At 40.0% G+C, this 22,864-nt stretch overlaps 2 protein-coding genes across 2 annotated transcripts; one reads left to right on the top strand and one right to left on the bottom strand.

The window, feature by feature from the left end:
• Nucleotides 1–287: 287 nt before the first annotated feature.
• On the bottom strand, nt 288–5,666 carry tppp2 (tubulin polymerization-promoting protein family member 2). Its single transcript, XM_029436405.1, has 4 exons — nt 5,509–5,666; nt 3,658–3,849; nt 2,936–3,089; nt 288–1,664 (listed from the first exon to the last, which is right to left on the bottom strand). Exons 2-4 carry the CDS (start codon nt 3,846–3,848, stop codon nt 1,473–1,475), a joined length of 537 nt encoding a protein of 178 aa, XP_029292265.1. The 5' UTR covers nt 3,849; nt 5,509–5,666; the 3' UTR covers nt 288–1,472.
• Nucleotides 5,667–7,191: 1,525 nt separating this feature from the next.
• Nucleotides 7,192–10,607, top strand: ftr84 (finTRIM family, member 84). Its single transcript, XM_029430436.1, has 7 exons — nt 7,192–7,764; nt 7,899–7,994; nt 8,197–8,430; nt 8,868–9,024; nt 9,125–9,181; nt 9,422–9,475; nt 10,060–10,607. Exons 1-7 carry the CDS (start codon nt 7,192–7,194, stop codon nt 10,605–10,607), a joined length of 1,719 nt encoding a protein of 572 aa, XP_029286296.1.
• Nucleotides 10,608–22,864: the final 12,257 nt, after the last annotated feature.

Raw genomic sequence — 22,864 nt, 5'->3', positions numbered from 1 at the left:
ATTTACAGCACACAACTTTACTGTCTTGGTTCCCTCTTTCATCACTCTCCTCTGCAGCATTTACAGGTGCAGCAGGCAGCTGTTGTAAGTGAAAAGCTAAAAAAAAATACAATTTAAAATGACATTTAGCTGGTAAATAGCATAAACACAAGTCCATAGAAATGTTAATTTTGCTTCAAATCTGCTGGAATTTAGAAGGTGATATTATGTCAATGTTGTGTTTACAGCTTGTTGTGCCCTAAATAACAGTTTCCCATGAAAAGAACACAGTAAATGATTACTCCACAAACGTTCTACCATATGGTATTTATTTATTGAATTATTTCTTCATAACGTATTAGATCTCAGTGATTATAGTGAATCATGAGTTGAGCATGGCGATGCAGAGAATACAGGCTATTAAGGAAGTCAATGGTACTATCCACACAAAACACAGGTGATTCTTACCAGCTCAGGCCTATTGTGTGAGATATGGAGGATCTTTAAACATGTGCAACATACAATGACCATTTTATTTTACAATACTCTAAATCCACTCCTGTGGTTTCCTTTTTGTTTGAGTTAAGTTTCTGTTTTTGGTTTTCAGAGGATTATAATGTAAACTCTTTCAATATATATGCATGTATATGTGTAATTTTCATATAGCTATTTAGAAGTTCACATTCACAGAAAAGTGACGTTCATAATTGATACAACCTTGGAAGAAAAGAAAATACATTATATGAGCATCAAGAAACACACCATAATGTTACCAGTAAGTAAGAAATGAGGAATAAATGTGATGTATCCTGTACTGTAGCTTCATCAGCACAGTATCATTCTATGTTCTTCACTGCTTGTTACATGTTTCTCTTGTAAATATAAACGTAATTCAATTATATGAATAAATTCCATGATAAGAAAAATAATTGGCACTAATTGGTCATGTAGCGAAGTGATAAGCTCAGCAAGTAACTACTTACGCAGTGTCATTTCTTGAAACCAGCAAAAGCATCATCTATTGCATCAAGGTAAGTGAGAATAGCAGCACATTACTGTATATTAAAGCTTCATGCTAGCGGCTACATCAACACAAAGGCACAGTGTTAAGCTATAGTTTCTATAAAGCATGCTTGGCTACAAGTACAGTTTTATCTTTTGGTCGCTGTAGAATGATTGAAAATATACAGAACACGACCATTTGGTCATGCTACGCCTCAGTAAACATGTATGTACTTACTGCAGCAAAAAAGTTCATTATTTTTGGATTATTTTCAGAAAATATTGCCTTTCAATTACTCATCCTGGTTGTCACTTGTGAAAACCTTGAAATTTTTATTTCATGGGTCTAATAAGTGTTATGAATGCTTTAGGCCCAAAAGACTACAGTATATTTTTTTTGTCTTGAAAAATAGAGTAGCCAATGAATTTAGTTTTTTTAACACCTCAAATTCAAGTTATTGAAACAATGTTATCATAATCTGTCATCAGAATTATGCTTCTTTCACTTTTTCATCATAAGTGCCGCTGCCCTTGTAAGCTCCCACATAGCCACTTTTGTCTGGGACGTCCTCGCGGCCGACCTTTCCTTTTCCTTTGCCCGAGTCGTCAAACCGCTCCTTGTGTGCTCCAGTGTACTTTGTGGTATCGGTCAGTCTGTCCACTGCTGAAGCCTTTGCCACTTTCTAAAAACAATAGAAGATTTTTAAAAAGCAGTAATTTCACTCCCTGTGCATTAAGGTAAGAACACACACACACACACACACACACACACACACACACACACACACACACACACACACACACACACACACACACACACACACACTGTAATAGCAATTTAAATGTATACTGTTTAAATAATGTTCTAATAATGTTACAAGTGATGATCTGCCTATTTTCTATGCATTTGCACAACTTTACAAATTCCCTTAGCAAGCCAGGGTCAACTGCCTTTTCTTGTCTTAATGGGGGAGGCATTGTAAGACAGGACACAGATGGTCCTCTCTCTTTAGATTTACATACTGATTAACTCTCTGAGAAAGAATCTTGGGTGTGCCATTTGTTTTAGTGTTTACATAACTGTTATCAAGGAGACGGTCAGGATACTATGTTGTTCCAAGAAACAAATGTTTATGTTTATATACCCAAAGCTAAAAGGTTTGAGTTTCCCAGGACTGGGTTCATCAGATTGGAGGAGATGACCTTACGAACATCAAAAGGAACTAATCTAACAGAGAGATCATCTTTGGTTTATTGCTTGTTTACAGTGAATAACAGATGTGCTGATCAATCACCTATTGACGGATGTTTTATTGTTCTATAGGTCGTCAGCAGTTTGTCCCCTGTCCCCTGCTGTGTTTATGACTCAGTTACTAAAAAGTCAAGGAACAAGTGTGTATAAATTGTTTATGTATCCTCATTCAAACTGTGCCCTCCTACAGACTACGTTGTATTCTGTAGAACTGGTGCCAATTTGAGATCTCAAATAAGTGCACAAAGACAACTCTGTCTCTATCACCATTTATTTGACTTTATATACATCTCTCCAGAGTAAAGCAGGAAAACTTCCACAACACACACACACACACACACACACACACACACACACACACACACACACACACACACACACACACGCACACATGCACGCATGCACACAATTATTATGTGGCACCATCCAGTGGTAGAATCGAGAATGACACTGGAATATATATGCTTTATATATTTTACATTATTATTTTGGCCATGGCACATAGACCAGATTTAGCAAACAAAACAAAATATATGTGAACACATTGTTATGAATCTCAAACAGAGATAGAAGCCTATCTAGGTTTCTTTCCCCAACCTTGACCATCTTTTGTTTTTGGAAGTGCGTCAATTGAGAAAGTAAAGTAAGTAGTTGGATGTTGAAAGGTGAGTATGTCGACGTTAGAACTGATGAAATACTCACAGTTACTCCGACGTTGGCAGGCCCCTTACCAACAATGAGACCATAGAGCTGCTGAAGCGACTCCTCTTTGCTTTTGCCTTTAAAACGTTTGGGAGCCAACTCTGTCAGGGCCTGGTTGAACTGCTCAAATGTGATTACACGAGCGGACTTTGCCCTGAGGAAACAAAAAGTGGTGCCAATGTTTTGCCAAAGAGGAAAGTAGCAAAATGATCCAAATAATATAATGTGCATATTGCTTATTAATATAATGCCATGTGGGTAGCAAAGTGTACTACAGTGGGCATATGAGGGTCAATACTAATACCTTTTGTGACCCCTTGACTCTTCCTCTGCACTGACATAAGGTTAACATTTTGGGTTTTTAGTGAAATGTCAAGGCAATATTGGCCTTGACATTTCGTATTGCCATGAAATGTGATACATAAATGGTGTCCAGAAGTAGAAATGACTTTGTCAATCCCCTCTCTTTTGATTTGGCGTCATGTCATCAGGTCAAAATGTGTATTTGATCCATTAATTGGCTTTCTCAGCAGCCTCAGCTGTTCTTAGCATGCTAAGATTAGCATAGATGATTGTTTAAGTAATACAACGATGATTTGTGAGTATAGTTTTGCACAGTTCATATTGACGTATGCTTTTCTTGGCTGTTAGTTACCCTGTGACCGGGTTGTTGCATTCTGAATGTTTTAGCTGTGAAAAGTTGAGCCTGAATGACATCTTACTTGAATTTGCTGAAAACTATGTCAACATCTGTCGTGGTGACGTTCTTGCCGTCGATGATGTTGCAGTCCTTGCAGAGCTTAGCAAAGTTCTTGCCGTTCATCTCCTTCCCTCTGGCCTTAGTGTCTCCATGGACTGCAAACTTCTGGAAGGAGGTCTCTATCTCTGCTACAGACACTGAGACTTCAGCCATACTGAAAGATACACGTACAATATATGTAGTCAAATAATATACATATCAGCTTAATAGTCCCATATGGTTGCATTGTCCTTACACTAAAAAGGCCCTTCAAAAAGTGATAATGCAACATCCTAACCTTGGTTGATGTTCATTTACTTTTTATCCTTATGATCCTATTAGCTGATTGATGGTCAGCGTGCCAAGAAATGGCTGCCATCATAGTTAGTCTAAGTGAACCTTTCTCTCTCTCTCTCTCTCTCTCTCTCTCTCTCTCTCTCTTTCTCTCTCCACATCCATCATTATGTTGCCGTTAATCAAGCTACTCTCAGGCCAATTTAATTAAATCAGCTCAATATCCAAATGGCTGCTCTGCTGTTCAATCTGAACAAACATGCTCCTTCTCTTTCTTTTCTCCTGCTCTCTTACGGACACACAGACACACACCGACACACACTTGTTACTGCTGTTTGCTGAAGAACAGTATGGATGTACATTCAGTAAGGTTGGGTAATAAACAGTGACATAAAAACCTGATTTATAAGTAGAAATGAAAAAATACAAAAATAATTTATACTTTTTTACATAGAAAAAGTGTATCTTAGGAATCATTTACATCAGGGATGGGGAACCTCCCTCCGGCCGCGAGAAAACCAAAAAGCAATCCACTAGCAAAAACGGCAATATTTTAAATGGGCGACTGACTGTTTTTCCTGGCCAAGGTCAGGGTCCTTGAACACAACACGAGCGGAACGTGTCATCACGTGGTCACGTCATGTCAAAAGAACTTCAATTTTAAACGAGACTGTCATTAACAACAGTGAACGCAGCATGGCGTGTGTAAAACAGAGAAAGCTGGATGCGGAATGTCGCACTTTCCAGGAGAAATAATCTCGAGCGTCATTACTGCACGAAACATGCCGAACTGCACGAGCTGAAAGGACGAGTGTGCAATACTCACTTTCACTTTTTTATTATCAACCACTTGGTACTTATATTATTTTTTATTCTATTTCATTATTGTTTACTGCCTTTTTACTTCATATGTTCTTTTGCTGTGACAAGATACATTTCCCCGTTGTGGGACTAATAAAGGATTGTTTTCTGATAAAACGGAAAGATACATGGATAAAAAAGTTGCTTTTTTGCACAGCATAAAAGAAAGTGAAATGTGAAATTAATGGGCTGTGTCTTAAAACATTTTTGCAGAGGTTATGAGTTCAATAATTAGAATGGCCCTTGATAGGAAAAAGGTTCCCCACCCCTGATTTACATGGATGCTTAAAGTAGCAGCTTGCATTAAATGTTACACTCCTTTGGGGAACACTTTATTTGGTGGAGGAAAATTCAACGGCTGAGAACTGTTTCAGGCGTTAAACCATAAAAACATAAAGCATATAGAACATGTATGTAAATGTCACAAGAGATCCAGTGTTGCATTTTTGCCTGGTTCTATGTACATTTGGTGGTGACATTGAATATTAAGAAAATCTACTGTTGCATCTAAAATAATCCACATACAAATTACAAATTATTTGTCATTACTGAGGCATGAAATAAGACATTTAGTGCAAGTGTTAAACCCTAAGACTTGTTTTCTGCTGCTGTTTCTATTTCCTCTTGTTATATTAGGTGAATGAAACGGTGATGCTGAAAAGGAGAGAGTAAAGTGTACCTGCTGCCGTAAATGGATGGATGCTGTGAGAATATTCAGAAAAATCCTGATTTGCGTACAGCTGCTCGACCTCTTTGTCTTCCTCCGCCTTTTTCTTTTTCTTCTTTCTCCTCTGCCTCTCCTCCTTCCTGCCACTCCCAGGCTTTCTCACAATGACGACAGAGATGGAGAGACACAGAGAGGCAGGAGGAGAAAGGGAAGGGGGAGGGAGGAGGGAGAGAGTACCGACCAGCACAGTCAATGACATCATGGGCACTCAGCCTCTCTTGTGTCTATTCACTCTCATTAGCTCCTCGTCTCTCGACTCTCCTCTGTAGAAAGATTTATCGTGTTGTGTTTATTTCAATTAACTATTCTATTCACTAGTGACTCATATCTTCTAAAACCTCTTCTGTAGTCCAAGTTTTAACGCAGGTGCTACATCATTAAAGATTAGTACTCTCTCCATTCTTCTCTCTATACTCTAAACTCATAACTCATATCTGTCAGGCCCGCTGTCCATTGCTCTCCCACCCTCTCTCTTTTTTTCTCTCTTACTGTCATTGTTACAAGAGCCCTCTTGTCCAGACAAGAGGGCTCCTTATCAGGAAAACAGAGTAAGCGTCTTTACACACTGATGACAGCAGGATCTTTTTTGTGGATAATCATGTGTATGCCACCACTGTAATACTCAGCTGTTGCTATTCACTACATAGACTTACTATAGTCGACTGTTATACTAAAGGTCATTCAGGCATTATTTCCATATACAGTATACACATCTATTTTCACTCTTATTCAACCCTTTCCAGTAATACACACAGTATACTATTTATTCTAAGTAAGCATTGTAGTCATTGATTTATATATGAATGTTTCATTATTGTCCTCTGGTACTGCAGTGTTTTACCTTGCATTGTTTTTCAGGTTTTCAATGTGCTCCTGTGGGTTCCCACATAGGTCTACTGACACTGATGCTGTGTGGTTTATTTACAGGATAAACAGAGCATGTTTTGACATCATGCACCATCATGAAACTGCACAGTCAAATGGTCAGCTAAACGGAGGAACTAAATGTTCCCATATTAAAAAATGACAATACAGCCATGTGCCAATTCCTCACCCATAATAATGTTGGTTTTAGGTAAGATTACAGACAAACCAACAGTAGACAGTAAAACTAATCCCTGAACAAATCACTGACTGGTTTCTGAGTCTTTGGTTTTAGGCAATTGGCAAACACTCTGCTGACATTAGATGGTATGATGATCCTTGTTTTGTAAATATAAAACATGTTGATGACAATTTGACCTTACTGTGTGAGTATACACAGTATACTGAAATTCCTGCTTGTTGAGCAGATTCCACCGTAGTAGAAGTAGACCTCAGTACTTTCACTCAGATGCTGGGAAAAGGGTTCTGTGGGAGGACATCACCTTGTGTGACATCTCTGTGTGTTTACAGTAGAAACAAAGCCTTCCCTTGATAAATATCACCAGAACAGCATTCTCTCGGTTTGAAAAGGAGTTGTAGGATCACAGGAGCCTGTGGTTGGACTTTCTCTGGACTTCATACTGACTAACAGAACTTGCTTTACCATCACTTGGCAGACTTAGTTTTATTATTTATCGGGGTTTTATCCATCACACAAATTGACTTTTCTGATCCTGAGTTTGTCCAATATTTGTTTCATCCAACATCATCATGGCTGAGTCTAGTTTCCCTTTACCACCAGAGGATTACTGTCCACTGTGTGTGGATGCACTGAGAGACCCGGTCACCATCCCCTGTGGTGACACCTACTGCCTGGAGTGTATCAAGATCTACTGGGACCAGTTTGACCACATGGGTGTGTACAGCTGCCCACAGTGCCGCGCCACCTTCACACCACGGCCCGTGCTGAGACGTAATCTGCCCGATGTCAACCACGAGCCGCGACGACAGCTCCCGGAGCTCACTCCTTTCCCCGATATGCACCGGGAATCCTTCTGCGATTTCTGCGTTGGCCATCGCAAAAAGGCCGTTAAGTCATGCCTCATGTGCCTGGCCTACTATTGCGAAACGCACGTCAAGCCACATTATGAGTCATCCACCTTCAAGAGACACAAGCTGGTGGATGAGACGGGCCACCTGGACAGAAAGATCTGCCCCCAGCATGAGAAAGGCCTTGAGCTGTTCTGTCGGTCAGACCAGATGTGTATCTGTGTGCTGTGTACTGTCAGAGAGCACCGCAGCCACAACATTACCTCAGCTGAAGAAGAGCGCGTAGAAAAACAAGTGAGTCTGAATTGGTTGTGAGTCAACATGTGTGACTCTGCCTGACATATTGGCCTTGTATGCACTGGATAAATTGCATGACAAACTGTGGTTGGCAAAAAACCTGTCTTTTAATTTTTACGTTCTTCCAACAGAAAGTCCTGGTGGTCACCCAGTCTGAGGTCCAGTACATCATTCAGGAGAGGATGAAGGAGCTGCAGGAGCTCAAACATAATGTTGATGTTCTCAAAGTAAGATCAGACATTTTCTAATTAAACATAATTGTGTATAAACATTTTAAGATGCAATATGACAATGTGTTTTTGGGAGGAGGTATAATATGTTATACAATAATGTCCAGGATAAAGATAATACGTATACAATTAAAATGTTATCAAATATCACACCGCACCCAGTCCTAAAACTTCTTGACAAACTGGTTTTCTCTTTTAGAGTAATGCCCAGCGAGCACAGGCAGAAAGTGATAAGACCTTCCACGAAATGCTGCAGGCGGTGGAGCGCTGGAAAGCTGAAATCCATCAGATGATAACGGCCAACATGCAGTCGGCGATGTCGCAGGCTGAGGGTTACTTGGACCGCCTGGAGCAAGAGATATTGGAGCTACAGCGCAGAGATGCAGAGCTGCGGCAGATCCTCGAAACAGAGGACAACATTCACTTTTTGCAGGTGCTCAAAGACCCTACAGGGCTGCAAGAAATATTTTTTTTTTTTTTTTTTTTACACATTATAAACTGGAATCTATGAGCTGCATGTACTCTGGTTGCTGTCTTTCCTTATTTAGGCTTTATGTATTTATAAGGCTAATTATTTATGTATTGTATCCAACATATAAATACTGCTAATTATAAGGCTCCTCAAATACAGGACCAATGCTTTTTTCATATAAAGAAGTTCTCAGCAGTATTAGTATCAGTATAAAAGTATAAAATAGCTATATGACAGTAGATATACACTACAAAGTATATCTACTGTATATCTATAAAACATGAATGGTGAATAAAACAGGACAATAACTGCAGGTATTGTTATTTTGGTTAGGCAAGGCCACTTTTTAGTTTGTGTCTCTGACTTGTTTACTGCAACCCCTATCTCTTGCTGAATAGAACTTTCCGACCCTGTGCGTTCCACCTGAGGCCATGGTGCCCAAAGTGCTCATCAACCCTCAGTTCTCCTTTGGAGAGATGAGCAAGACGGCCACCGAGATGAAGGAACATGTGGACGACATCTGTAAGAAGGAATTGAGCAAAATCTCCAAGACAGGTTTGTGTTTACTAGATGATATTGACAACATATTTTTATACTGTGAAAACTTTAAAGTGGGCTGGTAACAGGCTGACGTAATGCTGTATCATCTTCACAGTTAGTGAAACCCCGGTGTACATACTGTTGCCAAGAAATGGAGACAAACGACTCAAAGGTGCGTGTCCGTTTACTGAAATATGTAAAACTTTACCTTTAAGCACACATGAATATAGAGTATATTGATTTTGTATTTGGGTAGAGAACAACAAAGAAGTAGATAGAAGGTTTCAAAGTTCTCCCATTTGATTTATATAATAATGTAATTGTCCTTAGAATTATTTAATTATTAAAAAATTAGACAATAAGATAAAAAGTGGGACAAAAGTATGTGTGTCCATGTTTTCATATCCAACAGTTCCTTCCAGAGTTGATTTTCAGGAGCCAAAAACCAGGACGGACTTCTTAAGATGTGAGTAGTGTTTATAGTCTAGTTCCTTGATGACAGCAATATGCATTTGTTTATTAATAAAGTATTATCCAGACATGTGACTCAACTATTTTGGTCCAAGTCTCAAGTAAGTCCCAAGTATTTTTTGTTTTCCTGTGCAAGTCAAGTCCCATGTTAAGTCATTTGTTTCACCCAAAAATACTGCAGTCTTACCTGCAGTATCCGGTCTTTATAAGAATCAGAATCAGAATTTGGTTTATTGCCAAGCAGGTTTTCATATACAAGGAATTTCTTTCTTTCTTTCTTTGGTGTTTAATTATATGTATAATTATAGTGCAAACATAAACACAGTAGGAGAAATTAAAAAATAAGGAGAAAAGACAAGGTATATGTGAATGACATCATCGGCTAATTTATACAACCTGACAATAAATTTAATTTATAAATATTGATAGTCAGTCAAATAAGTGTCTCAAGTCAAGTTAAGTCACAAGTCTTGAACTTCCAAGTAGAGTCTTAAGTCGTATTTTCTTGATCAGTGAGAAAAAGATAAATAATCAAGAAATGTGTGTATTGTGTATGGCTGTGTATGTGTATTTGCTAAGACTCCTGCAAGATGTCCTTCGATCCGAACACAGTCTATAAAGAGCTGGTCCTGTCCGATGGGAACCAGAGGGTCACGCGGAAGAAAACAGTCCAGTTTCACACGGATCATCCAGAACGCTTTGATGGCTTCTCCCAGGTGCTGTGCAAGGAGCCTCTCACTGGTTTCAGGTTTTACTGGGAGGCAGAGTGGAGCGGGGAGTTTTCCATCGGGGTTGCCTACAAGAACATCAGTCGCAAAGGGAAGAATTCGCACAGCCTGCTGGGATACAACGACAAGTCTTGGAGTTTACTCTGCTCGGACTCAGGCTACTCTGCCTGGCACAACAAAGTAGACAAAGACCTTCCTGAAGCTCCCAGGGCCACACGAATTGGTGTGTACCTAGATTATGCAGGCAACAGTGTGGCCTATTACTCAATATCAGAAACGATGGAGCTCATCCACAGATTCAAAGCTAAGTTCAGTGAGCCTCTGTATGCTGGTTTTGGTGTGGGCTCCTCTGTTACCCTCTGCCAGCTGAAGCAGAAGCTGAATCCTACGCCTTACTGAAATAAAATAAATAAAAAACTGACAGGTACTGTTAAATATTGACTGAACAGTACAATGCAGTCATTGTCTGCAAAAATGAATTTTAAACTCTTGCACAGATTGTCATGTTGTTGTGACCACACTCTGCATGTTCCTGCAATATATGATTATAATGTCTCAATGAACGTAATTTCAAGGCAATTATTGTAGATACATATGCCAATGTGTTTAATTCATGAAAGTTGCGGTTTGGAGAAATAAAAAATATATATTGATTTAATACAGACACCGCAAGTAACAATGCAATTGTCTATTGCTAATAACAAAAGGTTATATTAAACTGTGATGTGTGCTTTATGCTGTGGCTATATTTAACTATTTGCAGATGGAAGACAAAACTCTACATGTGCTGTGTGTGCACAGTAAAACCAGGATGGGTGCATATGCTTTACATAATCATACACTTAACATGCACCACAGTGATAACTGCCCCCTCCACACATACACATACACATACACATACACCTGGATACCCAGTGACTTGACTCTTTGCACATATTTATTCATATTATTTATTATAGTGTGTTCACATTTACTGATGCTATTTATAGTTTTCTCTGTTCATATCAGTCATATTTATATACCTGTGTTAGAGGTGTACATTACACTGCACTTTATTGCTTCTTTGCACTTCTGGTTAGATGGTAACTGCATTTTGTTGTCCCAGTACTTGTGCAATGACAATAAAGTTGAATCTATCCATCTATAAGAATATTGAACAAACCCTCTCAATAAACTGTAAACTATAAAACTATATAAACTATAACCCTTAACATTCTTCACAGCCTTCAACAAGCTGCACCAACCATATAAACTACAAAACAAGTTGGACAACGTGTTTTCATTACTTGCAAAATTCCAAAATTCACACAGCCCGCTGTGAAAATTAACATTTTCATATTTATAAGACCATCTTTACTGTACTACAAACACATTGTCATACCAACTAATAAATGGACAGGGGTCCTTAAACTCAAAATTAAAGGTGTAATGGCTTGTCAACATTATATTCATGGTCCCTGCACGTTCTGATAATAAGCTTTGATTAAATCCGACTAGAAAATGATTCGCACCCTCGCCTCTTCTTCACCGTCGGCCGGAGGTTGCTTCGACAGGAGTATGGTGGCTGGGAGACAAACAGATCTTCCATTAGCAGTCAGCATAAAAAAACAATTCATCCGACTCTCGGCCGAATCGTCAAACTCTCTGTTGCTGCTTAGACCCAGCCAGTGCTCCATCAGCCCGCTGTGACTCCCAGTGTTAGAATATACGCAGGCCGAATCCAAGCCGCCGGAGACGCAGCAAGCTCCCCTCCCGGGAAGCAGTACTATGTCGGCGCAGAGGACGAAACAAAAACACGAGTCGTCATATTCGTACTAATTTCAGTAGATATCTCTGCAACACTACACATAGACGTCTTTGTTTTAATGTTTTAAGTTTAAATACTGCCCCTCTTTCTTTGGAGCAGGAGGCTCGGAACTACACATTGCACCTTAAATGACCTCACCTGAGTGTGTGGGTGTCACCTGTGCAACAAGGGAAGGACCCAAACGCAGGACACAAACTTGGAGCAATAGGTAGGAGGTTTATTGAAGGGGTTTCCAGGGAAAGGGGATGGAGGACGGAGAACATCCGGCTTGTGGAGGCAGAGGGTGAAGTGGGTAGCAGGTAGCAGGCAGACAGATACACAGAGAGAGAAACAAGCAGGCAACCCAGGTAAAACACAAGGAATGACAGGAGGCGTGGCCGTGACAGTACCCCCCCCCCCCTCAATGTGAGCCTCCAGGCAAACCACCAGGCTTGTCGGGGTGGGACCGATGGAAATCCCGGATGAGAGAGGGGTCTAAGACTAGACGGCGTGGAATCCAGATCCGCTCCTCAGGGCCGTATCCCTCCCAATCAATGAGGTATTGGTACCCCCTGCGGCGCACGTCCAGCAACAGCCGGACGGTGTAAGCCGGGTGGCCATCAATGACCCGGGTGGTCGGAGGGGAAGTGGCTGGAGGGCACAAAGTACTGACAGACACCGGTTTCAAGTGAGAGACATGGAAGGTGGGATGGATCCTCATGGACTTCGGCAACTTTAGTCTCACAACAGATGGGTTGATAACAGTGACAATCTCAAATGGACCAATGAAGCGGGGTGAGAGTTTCCTAGAATTAGTCTTTAGGGGAATGTCCTTAGACGACAACCAAACTTTCTGGCCTGGTACATAGGTGGGGGCTGGGATCCGGTGGCGATCGGCCGGTTCCGGTCAACAGTGCAAGTGTCCCTCCAAACCCTGCGGCACCGGCAGAGATGAGCCTGGACTGACGGTACTGCAATGTCATCCTCCTGAGCGGGAAACAAGGGGGGTTGAAAGGCCAAGGAAACTTAAAAAGGGGACATACCGGTTGCAGCGCTGGACAGAGAGTTGTGAGCATACTCAATCCAGGAGAGTTGGGAGCTCCAGGAGGAGGGATTCCTGGCGGTGACACAGTGAAGAGCGGCTTCCAGATCCTGATTGGCGCGCTCGGTCTGGCCGTTAGTCTGGGGGTGGAAACCAGAGGAGAGGCTCACCGTGGCAAGGGATTATTTGATGTACTTCTCCATGGTCTCCCTTCTCAGGACGTGACAGGTTGTATAGCTGACTGGAAGGTAGGGGAGCACCAGGGAGTAAGTCAATGGCACAATCATAGGGGCGATGGAGAGGCAAAGCGAGAGCACGTTGCTTACTAAAAACTTCACCGAGATCATGATATTCGAGGGAAATGCTGGAAAGGTTTGGAGGCTCAGAGACTAGTGGCGTGATTGACCCCTGTAGGTGGAATGGCAGCCTGCAAGCATGATGAATGACAAAAGGGACTCCAAAAGGGACTCCACTTTTGACTGGACAGTCAAAAGTGGAGTCCCTTTTCAAAATGGGGGTTGTGATGCTTTAACCAGGGTTGTCCCAGAATAATAGGAGCATGAGGAGAGGAGATGAGGTGGAATTCGATCAGCTCATGATGGTTACCAGATAGAATGAGGTGCACAGGACTGGTCCGGAGTGTGACTTTGGCCAGAAGTCTCCAATTCAGGGCATTAGCATTGAATGGGGAAGCAAGGGATTTGACAGGAATGCCAGCTTGTGCAGCAAGGTTACTGTCCAAGAAATTCTCATCCGCACCAGAATCCACTAAAGCCAACAGGGGTAACGACTCTTGATTCCAACACAGGGTGGCGTGAAACTGCAGGCGTTCGAAGGGTGGAGAAGAAGTTTGACTCACCAGTTTCCCCACTTTTACCGGTGAGCTTAGTCTTTTGGCTGAAAGGGGCAGGAAGCCAGGAAATGGCCGGTCCGGCCACAGTACAGGCACTCCCCTGCTCTCATCCTTCGGAGCCTCTCAGCTGGAGACAGTCGAGCACGACCCAACTGCATGAACTCTGGTTCGGGCTGAGGGTTAGAACTTGCACCCCCAAAAAACCCCAAGGGAGGGCCAGCTGCTCTAGGGGGCTCTGGCTCAAGGCGCCACTGAGTAACCTGGTCAGATATCCTAATAGCTACTCTGATAGCTTCATCTAAGGACCTAACCTCCTCCCTGAGAGCCACCTCCTGACCAATATCCCTGTTAAGACCAATCTGAAATGCAGTGATAAGGGCAGAATCATTCCAGCCCTGTCGCAAGTGTTGACCTGCGAGCTGCCCCCGTACAGGGTGCTCAAAAACAAGGCTTAATTCAGCTGAAAAAGCTACAAATGACTGGGCTGTGGTGGAGACTTGCACATAGAGGGCATTGTACAAGTTAAGTGGGGCTCCCTCCAACAGATTAACAATGTAAGCTACTTTAGCTACCTCACTGCTGTAGCGGGATGGCTGGGCATCAAAAGCTAGCGGCTCGTGGAGGCAGAGGGTGAAGTCGGTAGCAGGCAGCGGGCGGGCGAGCGGGCGGGCGGGCGGGTGTGCGGGCGAGCGGGCGGGTGGGCGGGCTTGATGATTTAATGGATGGCAGGAGTGAGGCTTGGAGCAGGTGAGTTGACTGAACTGCAATCAAGGGAGAGTGAAGGGGGCGACACGCCCACAACACAGACACATACACAGAGAGAGAAACAAGCAGGCGACCCAGGGAAAACACAAGGAATGACAGGAGGCGTGGCCGTGACAGTACCCCCTCAATGTGAGCCTCCAGGCAAACCACCAGGCTTGTCGGGGTGGGACCGATGGAAATCCCGGATGAGAGAGGGGTCTAAGACTAGACGGCGTGGAATCCAGATCCGCTCCTCAGGGCCGTATCCCTCCCAATCAATGAGATATTATATTTCATATCACATTTTACATGTATTTTTAACTTTATATGGTGTCTTCTATGCTATTGTTATATGTTTTATTTATTTGGAACTTTTACAGTCAGAATATTTGTCCATCTGATCCTAGCTCACATGATTTGCAAGAGAAATGATCCAAAGGTACAACTCTGCTTTACATGTTCAGAACAGACACTAAGCACGACCCGAGCCTTATATGCAAATGTATAGGTGTCGGAGGCAGTCAACCTGAAAATTTTTACAGAAATGTTGACAACTGCTATAATGAACACACTGACAGCAATAATATCAGTGTTTATCACGACAACTATAACCGTTGTGAAAAGTCAACCCTGTAACTTACATGTATTTCTATGGCAGCAATGCACTTGGTAAATGGACTACACATAATGAGATTGTAATGAGATTAACACATTTTAGCTATTGAGGATCCTGTTTAATTCTTTTCTGCCCTCTACTGTATATGCTGAAGTGTAAAACTTTGTAGAAACATACTCAATGTAAAATTTTAAAGCAGTATTGTTGTGTTTGTAAACCAAAACTTAAAGTTGCTCTGTGGAGTTTTCTTGTAAAAATAATCAAAAGTGTACGTGCACATTCAGTGTTCACGCCACTCACCAAAACTCATTGTGTGTTACCTTAAGCTCTATGTGTTGCATGCATTTCCTTCTTCATAAAACCAATGCAAAGCTCATTTCTCTTAAGAAATACTGCAGTGTTGACATCTTGTTTATGACTTTTTAATGACATACTAAACTATGATTTCTTATTACTTTTTTTTGCCAACTATACTATGACTTTTTATAACACTTTTTAATGACATATACAATGAATTGTTGTAGGACTTTTTTTAATGACACACTATATTATGATTTTTTAAAGAACATACTATACTATCACTTTTTAATGGCACACTATATTATGACCGTTTTTTATGCCAAACTGTATTATTACTTTTTTTATAACTTTTTTGTGATATATTCAATTAACTTTTTATGGGATGCTATACTATGACTTTATTTAATCACTATTTAAAAGGCAGCTCACAGCCTGGAAACATGTTGAGCCCTATTTTGAGAAGTAATTTGGTTATTGAATAAAATTTCCATTTTTCAGCCTGCTTCCTGATGGATTTTATTATGTCAACAGCAAACCAAGTAATAAGAAGGTCCAAGGCTGAGCGTCAGTTCAAATCTTCACTTCCCTGCTTGACCAGAAAACTGCTCAACTCTACCAGGTTTGAATCAAGGATTGTGTAGCTTTTTATTAAAGGGGTGAATGTTTTGAATTATGTACAGTACGTTGTTTTTGTGCCTCTCAAATTGTTGTAAAGGTTTATTGTTATGAAGAGTTATTGCACACTTTTTTCAAAGAAACATTTAATTTCAGGTTAAAACTTATGAAGATGTCTTTTGTTCTTCTTTACAGACATACAATGAACAACACGACTGACTTTTTTCATATTGTGCAAGTGGTCATCAGTGCAACCACATTCAACAACTTCGTGGGTCTACCTTTGAATGTTTATGTCGTGTGGCTGATAATGGCAGGGACCAGAGAGACTTTGGCCTCATACTGCTTTTCTCTCAACCTGGCTATGTCTGAATTCTTATTCGCTTTATCCTCTATATGGATTTATGTTTATTTCGAGATAAGATTATGGTTTTCTTTTGAAATCTACATGTTTTCACGTGGCCTTCAATCTACAGCCCGTTCCTTCTTCTTATGTTGCATCTGTGTCGAGTACTACACAGGGGTCGTCCATCCCGTGTTATTTCTTAGGTTTAAACCCCTGAGGTACAAGGTGGCCTGTTGCTGTGTTGTCTGGCTGATTACCTTGGGGTCCTGCTTCTACTCTATGTACACATATAAGAACAATCTGTATCTTTATGGGTATTTCATCCAGTATTTTCTCTTCTTCTCAGTAATGCTTTTCTGCTGCTGTTCAGTTCTCAGGGCTCTGAAACGCCCTGGACCAGGAGAAAAAAACACAGAGAAGAGGAACAGCAATAGAGTTAAAAGAAGGGCCTTTAAAATCATTTTCCTTGTCATGATTTGCTCGGCCATTAACTTTTTTTTGTATATGGTTACTATTCCACTGCAATGTTGCTTACGCAATGAGTTTCCCAAAGCCATAACCATTAGCACATGCTTAGCTTTAGCAACTGGGTTTTTACAGCCTGTCCTCTACCTGCACCGGGCTGGAAAACTTCGATGCTTCAGGGAGCTATGAATATCACTGTCAATATGCATATGTATGTATATGTACTATGTAGTGTAATATACTGTGTTGCAGTGTTTTCTGGTGCCTAACAATTTTGGTTTATATTTACATTTACAAAGCACAAATTTGCAAGAATATACCATAGTGCTCTTATTAAAACTGCTGTAATGCCAGTTAATGCTCATGACTCATGATTGTAAAAAGAAGTTTGCTTGTATTCTACCTTGATTGTACTTGAGGTGTAAATCTTGTGGTGGCATCTTTTTTCAATTATGTAAATTTTAATTGGTTGTGGCAGATAAACAGTACAATAAATCTTGTACATTTATTCATATTTTTGTGCTTCATTTATGTTTATGTTTGGTAAATTAATAAAAGTCTGATTGTCTGGTATTTGTTGACTTGAGGAACATGGGAGGACACCCCTTTGGGCTCATGTATACTTATTGTACCCACAAAAACACACATAATTCATAGCCTATATATTTAATGTTGTTAGCTCCCGTGTGAATTGTAGACACATGAATCTGGTGTTCAATAAAAAGTTGGAAAAAGCTGAAACAGGTGTGTGAGTAAATCCCGTTACTGATAATAGCCTCTTAGCAACATTAAAAAAAGATTCCTCTCAAGTTATTCTTCTGTAATGTTTTAGTAATCTGTTGATGATTGGTTGCATGTATGATTCTCATTTTCACATTTAGTCAGAGAACTGAGGTTGAGCAGGTGATGCATTACAATCACGAAGACTTCTGTGAATGTATTGAATATCCTATATTATTAATATTATGAATGCAATTATATTATATTCAATTGTATTCTCTGTTAGGTTTTGCCTGAACATTTGATAAAGCTGTGAGGCTGATCTCTTTTTGTTCTGTTTCTCATGAGTCTGCCAAACAATAGCTACATTGTGAGGCTGCAAGAAACCAGAATGGGCGGCACGTGGGTTCTTACCGCTCAACCTGGCAGTGTTTGAGATTCTCTTCTGATTGCTTTCTGTTGAAAGGTTCCTCAGAATGCTCTGTGTGGCCGCCCGATGCTGCAGTGCTGTATATGTATAGAGCAGTTTTCTGTCTGTGGTTCACCCTGTGCTGTTCCTCAGGTATAATCCACTGAGTTAAAAGGCAACCTTTTCTGGGGTGGCTTGGGCAGTTATCAATAGATGTTTTGTATATCACGCACTCTTTCCCATGGCGAAGGATCTTGTTGTTGCGAGTGAATGCGAATTCAATTATCAGTGATGTCATTCTGCTACTTTTCTAAAAGACCTTGGCCAGGGGAGGGGGGGAAGGAGAGAGAAAACCACATCAGGAGAAGCACTTTTCTCACTGTCTTAATGATCATTGTGGCATTTGTGGGGATATACTTCTTTAGGTGTGTTGATATTCTCTCCAGTCTAAGCAGCTAGTTTTCACGTGGTAAGACAACTGTTCGTGCAGTATAGCCGTGTGAGGATATGCACGGGGTGAGCTTTCTTGGGCATTTCTGTCTGTGTATGGGTGTTCATTACTGAGCAGTGGAAACGATACTTATATATGGAGTGAGTCTAAGATCAAAGGTCTTTATTAGTATACTGTTGTACTGAAGATGTCTCCCATTGAATGATTTAAAAACAAGTCATTGATTTGGCTGTAACAAAAGAAATGAGTTTATTTTACTATTAAAAAGAAGATAACCATAAGCCGTTCAAAGAGTCAGACTTTTGTATAATCTTCATTTGAATAGTGGTACTATATTATTAGTATTAGAATTGGTAATATTAGGTAAATGATCTCCTTTATATCTCTTGTAGTGGTTAAATAGACAGATAAGTCATGTGAGACTGTGTGTAATAGTTTACTTGTATAAATAGTTATCGAATAAAATACCTGCCATTGCAGTTTGTTTGTACATTTTTGTCTTGTCATTTTCGTTGTTTTCAAGGTAACACAGGTTCCAATTGCAAACAGTTACATACAATAGATTTGACTAAAACTGCCCTGGCTATCCACATTTCTAAATCAGTGTAAAAAAAAAAAAATACTCAAAATTTCAAATCAACAACTTTAAAATGAGTTAGGCGAATTAATGCCTTTCACATTGAGGGTGTCTGAAATGCGTACCTCTCATCATTAGTTCTTCCTAGTTTAAAAAAAATAAAAAAAAGGATTTCCAGAGTAGTTTCACCTGATGCCATGCATGTTGAGAAGTATATGCATATAAGCCAAAAATGTTTCTAAATAACTGAATTTGATCCGTTAAGAAAATCCTCCACTAAACATTTAGTCAACTGAACTCATGTTTATGAGTTCTGCAAGTGATAATTAAAGCATTTGAACTTGAAACTGACAAACTCATCTAATTACACTGAGATAATAATGACAGTCTTTTTCAATATCATTTATGAGTTGTTACAGGATAAAGTAAAACACAGAGACACATTGATGTTCCTGTATTCCCCAACTAAAGAACAAAGGTTCAGAGAACTATGTTTGCAGTGTGGAGGGGCCGAATGAATCCAAACACTGATTTCCAATTATTTTTATTTGAGTCATACACAAAGTCACCACAATCCTAACAATGCTTACAGTACAACACAACACAACTGAGCATCTAATCTTATTTATTTCACAAATATTAAGTTGCAGATGTGGTATTATGCAGTCAGCTTTCTCTGAATGGAGGCTTACTCACTGTCTGGGAAACAGTTTGCATTTTATTTCAATATATATTTTTATATTTTCCACTGGATGGCACTGTTCCCCTCTTTGTTGGTATGTAAGTTCCTTCTTATTAATGATCACATCTGCATCTCTTAATTACAGTAAGAGAGACATTTTTGTAAAGCTTCAAAACATAGATCTGATTCATCTCAAAAACAACTCATCTACGCTAGCGCTAACATTAAAGATTTTATGTTCGGTGGTATTTATATCAGAGCTGTTATATTGTATAACATTTTACATGTGCTTTTATGTTTCTGGTCTCTTACTATCTTTCATATATTAATATTATCGAGTTCTTTGGCGTGATGATTTAATCACAAATGTGAAGCCAGTGCAGACATATGGCATTCAAGTACAAACTGTCATGCGCTATAATATTAGCAGAATGCAAGCTATGTGGAGAAGAAAAAAACACTGCAGAAACAGAAATAACTTTATTTAAAAACTATGTACAATGCACATACATCAGCTCATCTCATACCAAATGGTTACAGAGGGGAAAAGAAGTCAATTGTGTAGCTACTATCTATTTTACATTACATTATAGTATAGTATGAGCACAGGTAGTTTATGTCATGCTATCTTAACTTTGGGCTGTTTGGCCATGTTGTCATTATGAAGGCTGTGTTAAAAAAGCACTGCAGTGCTCAAAGCTTCTAAGGGAGGGCTTCTTAGTAAAGGGTAAAGCAGGGCTGGTAAATAACTCCATGTGTTACATTATTCTGTATAGTAAAACATAGAAAAGGAGGAACAGCAACCTAATATATTGGGAATGACAGAAACAGCTACTTCAAGTGTAGTTATTCTTGAAAACAATTTACACAACCATAATTTTTTTACTAGATGTTTCTCAGCCCTGCGGAGGTAGAGAAGAGGAAAGATAGCCCCAAGCCAAACCATTACAGCATGAGCCAAGGGCTGCAAGATACAAAGTGTGTGCAACTCCATTATCTTAACCAGGAAGGACATAATGACCAGGGGCACAAGTCCAACAAACGTAATCACCTGGAAGATCAGGACTATATTAAAAACCCTTTCCCTGGTGAGAGCCGTTTCAAAGCCCTGAGAACTGATAAGCAGCAGAAAGTGTTGATGATAAACGCACCAAGGAAAGTGCTTGTGTTAATGTTCAGTGATGCCAGATCTTCGGTGCAAAACAACATTTGGAGTATACCAATGAGGATGGTGTACAGCAAGATAAAACAACAAAGACTCATCCTGTACCGCAAGGTTCTATACCTGAGGTACAGCACAGGGTGTACGACTGCAAGGTAGCGCTCTATGCAGACAGAGCTCTGGAATTGAATCCTGGCTGTGAAAATTAGGTTACTAAAATACTAAAGTACTTCCCCTAAAATACTTTTAGGGGAAGTCACACATATGTTGTAAGATGAGACAGCATAGCAGAGTGGTAACTAAATGTAATCAAAGAACAAAATATTTATTTAATTTTTTTTAATTCTTTCACAATTTACCTTGAAAAGGTAAATCAAATCTAGAAACTTCAAAAGCACGTACCTTGTCTTACCCTGAGTTAAGAGTGATTTAATAATCATTCACAAAGCATCTGTTTTCATCTCATTATCAAAAACCAAATAATGTCCATGAGTTATTTGCTTGCATGCAAAACATGTAGTTATGTGTGAAAGATTTGACTAAAGAGGTGTTAGTGTTCCTCAGCGCTTGTGGTAAATGGAGATTAAACTAAGCAGCGCTAGATTCAGCAACCATGGAAAGTTTAAATGTAAATATAATTGTAGTATTATTTACCCTGCCTTTATTTCCAGCTGCACACCAGTGGCCAGAGTTGGCCAAGTTACTTCAATTACGTTTTACAGTAATTACTCAACAGCAAAATATTTACATAACTTTCTGTTACTTAGTCAAGGTCTGTCAAAGGTCTGTCAAAGGTGCCTCCAAATAACTAGAAAACGAGACACTTTAGTTTAAGAACTGCCAACAGTTTGGAGGTATTTACTCACTATCAACAGCTAGCTTAGCTCCTGGTAACTGCACATAGCAGCACACTATTGTTAGGCAGTGAGGTTCACACACTAAAACCAGGCAATTCCTGAATGTCTTATCAGTGGCTTGCCAACCAGAGTAAGAGAATGCAACATGCAAATAAGGACATTTTGGAACAACAGCCAGTCATCTAACACCATCACTGATGCAACCTAAAACATTACATAGCGTACAAGCAATATCACTGCATTAAGCAGTTTATTGACTAGCATTCATTTAGCATTTAAATCCCAACATCACCTTAAAAAAGTAACTTAGAAGTTGTACTCAGTAATTAATGATATAGTGCTGGAGAAGCCAACAATGATCAAAAAAATCCCTAAGCATGACATTTGAAGAGCATGCAGTTCAGATTGCTCTTACCCCCTGCACTAGCCAAGACAAACACAACTTCACAATCCTCCAGACCTTGAATATTACTCTGACCATTAATTATCTCAGTTATCTTGAACATCTCAAAGGGAGGGATGAGCACCTCGTCCTCATGTGGAACAACTGAATACTTTTTCAAAGAAGCGCCTGAACAGGTCTTGATTAAAAAGCAGGTCTCCCTACCGAAGTGTGTCAAGTCTGTGCTGAGCTTACGGCAAATACAGGTAGGCCTTTGGATAGGTAGAAAAGAAGTACTACAGGAAGTATCTGAGTATCAAACTAATTAAATTCAACTTAGATTCAAAACTCAAGGCACAACATTTACATACTATATAGGGCCACTTTTTGCATTTCCTTTATATCTTTAACAATCTGTTTTTCTTGGTTAACCTTTACACTGCAAAATGCTATGTTCTGAAAGCGCTATGAAAAGGAAGTTGTCGTTATTATTTAGTGACTGAGAGGGTACAGTATACTTTTAGGGGAAGTCACACATATGTTGTAAGATGAGACAGCGTAGCAGAGTCAGACAACAAGGAAGACATTTTAACATGACCATACAAGGAGAATTTAAGTGAGGATACAACACAGAGCTTTCAGACACATA

This window comes from Cottoperca gobio, chromosome 1 (genome assembly GCF_900634415.1).
Source record: "Cottoperca gobio chromosome 1, fCotGob3.1, whole genome shotgun sequence".
NCBI lineage: Eukaryota > Metazoa > Chordata > Actinopteri > Perciformes > Bovichtidae > Cottoperca > Cottoperca gobio.
This window is presented reverse-complemented; position numbering and strand designations above follow the sequence as displayed.

What these genes read in the sequence shown, in the direction of transcription:
- tppp2 (XM_029436405.1), bottom strand. Translation starts at nt 3,848, where the DNA reads ATGGCTGAAGTCTCAGTGTCTGTAGCAGAGATAGAGACCTCCTTCCAG. An exon ending in ATAGTTTTCAGCAAATTCAA is followed by an intron (nt 3,090 to 3,657) that starts GTAAGATGTCAT and finishes TTGTTTCCTCAG; the next exon opens with GGCAAAGTCCGCTCGTGTAA. An exon ending in CTGCCAACGTCGGAGTAACT is followed by an intron (nt 1,665 to 2,935) that starts GTGAGTATTTCA and finishes TATTGTTTTTAG; the next exon opens with AAAGTGGCAAAGGCTTCAGC.
- ftr84 (XM_029430436.1), top strand. Translation starts at nt 7,192, where the DNA reads ATGGCTGAGTCTAGTTTCCCTTTACCACCAGAGGATTACTGTCCACTG. An exon ending in AAGAGCGCGTAGAAAAACAA is followed by an intron (nt 7,765 to 7,898) that starts GTGAGTCTGAAT and finishes TTCTTCCAACAG; the next exon opens with AAAGTCCTGGTGGTCACCCA. An exon ending in GAGCAAAATCTCCAAGACAG is followed by an intron (nt 9,025 to 9,124) that starts GTTTGTGTTTAC and finishes TCATCTTCACAG; the next exon opens with TTAGTGAAACCCCGGTGTAC.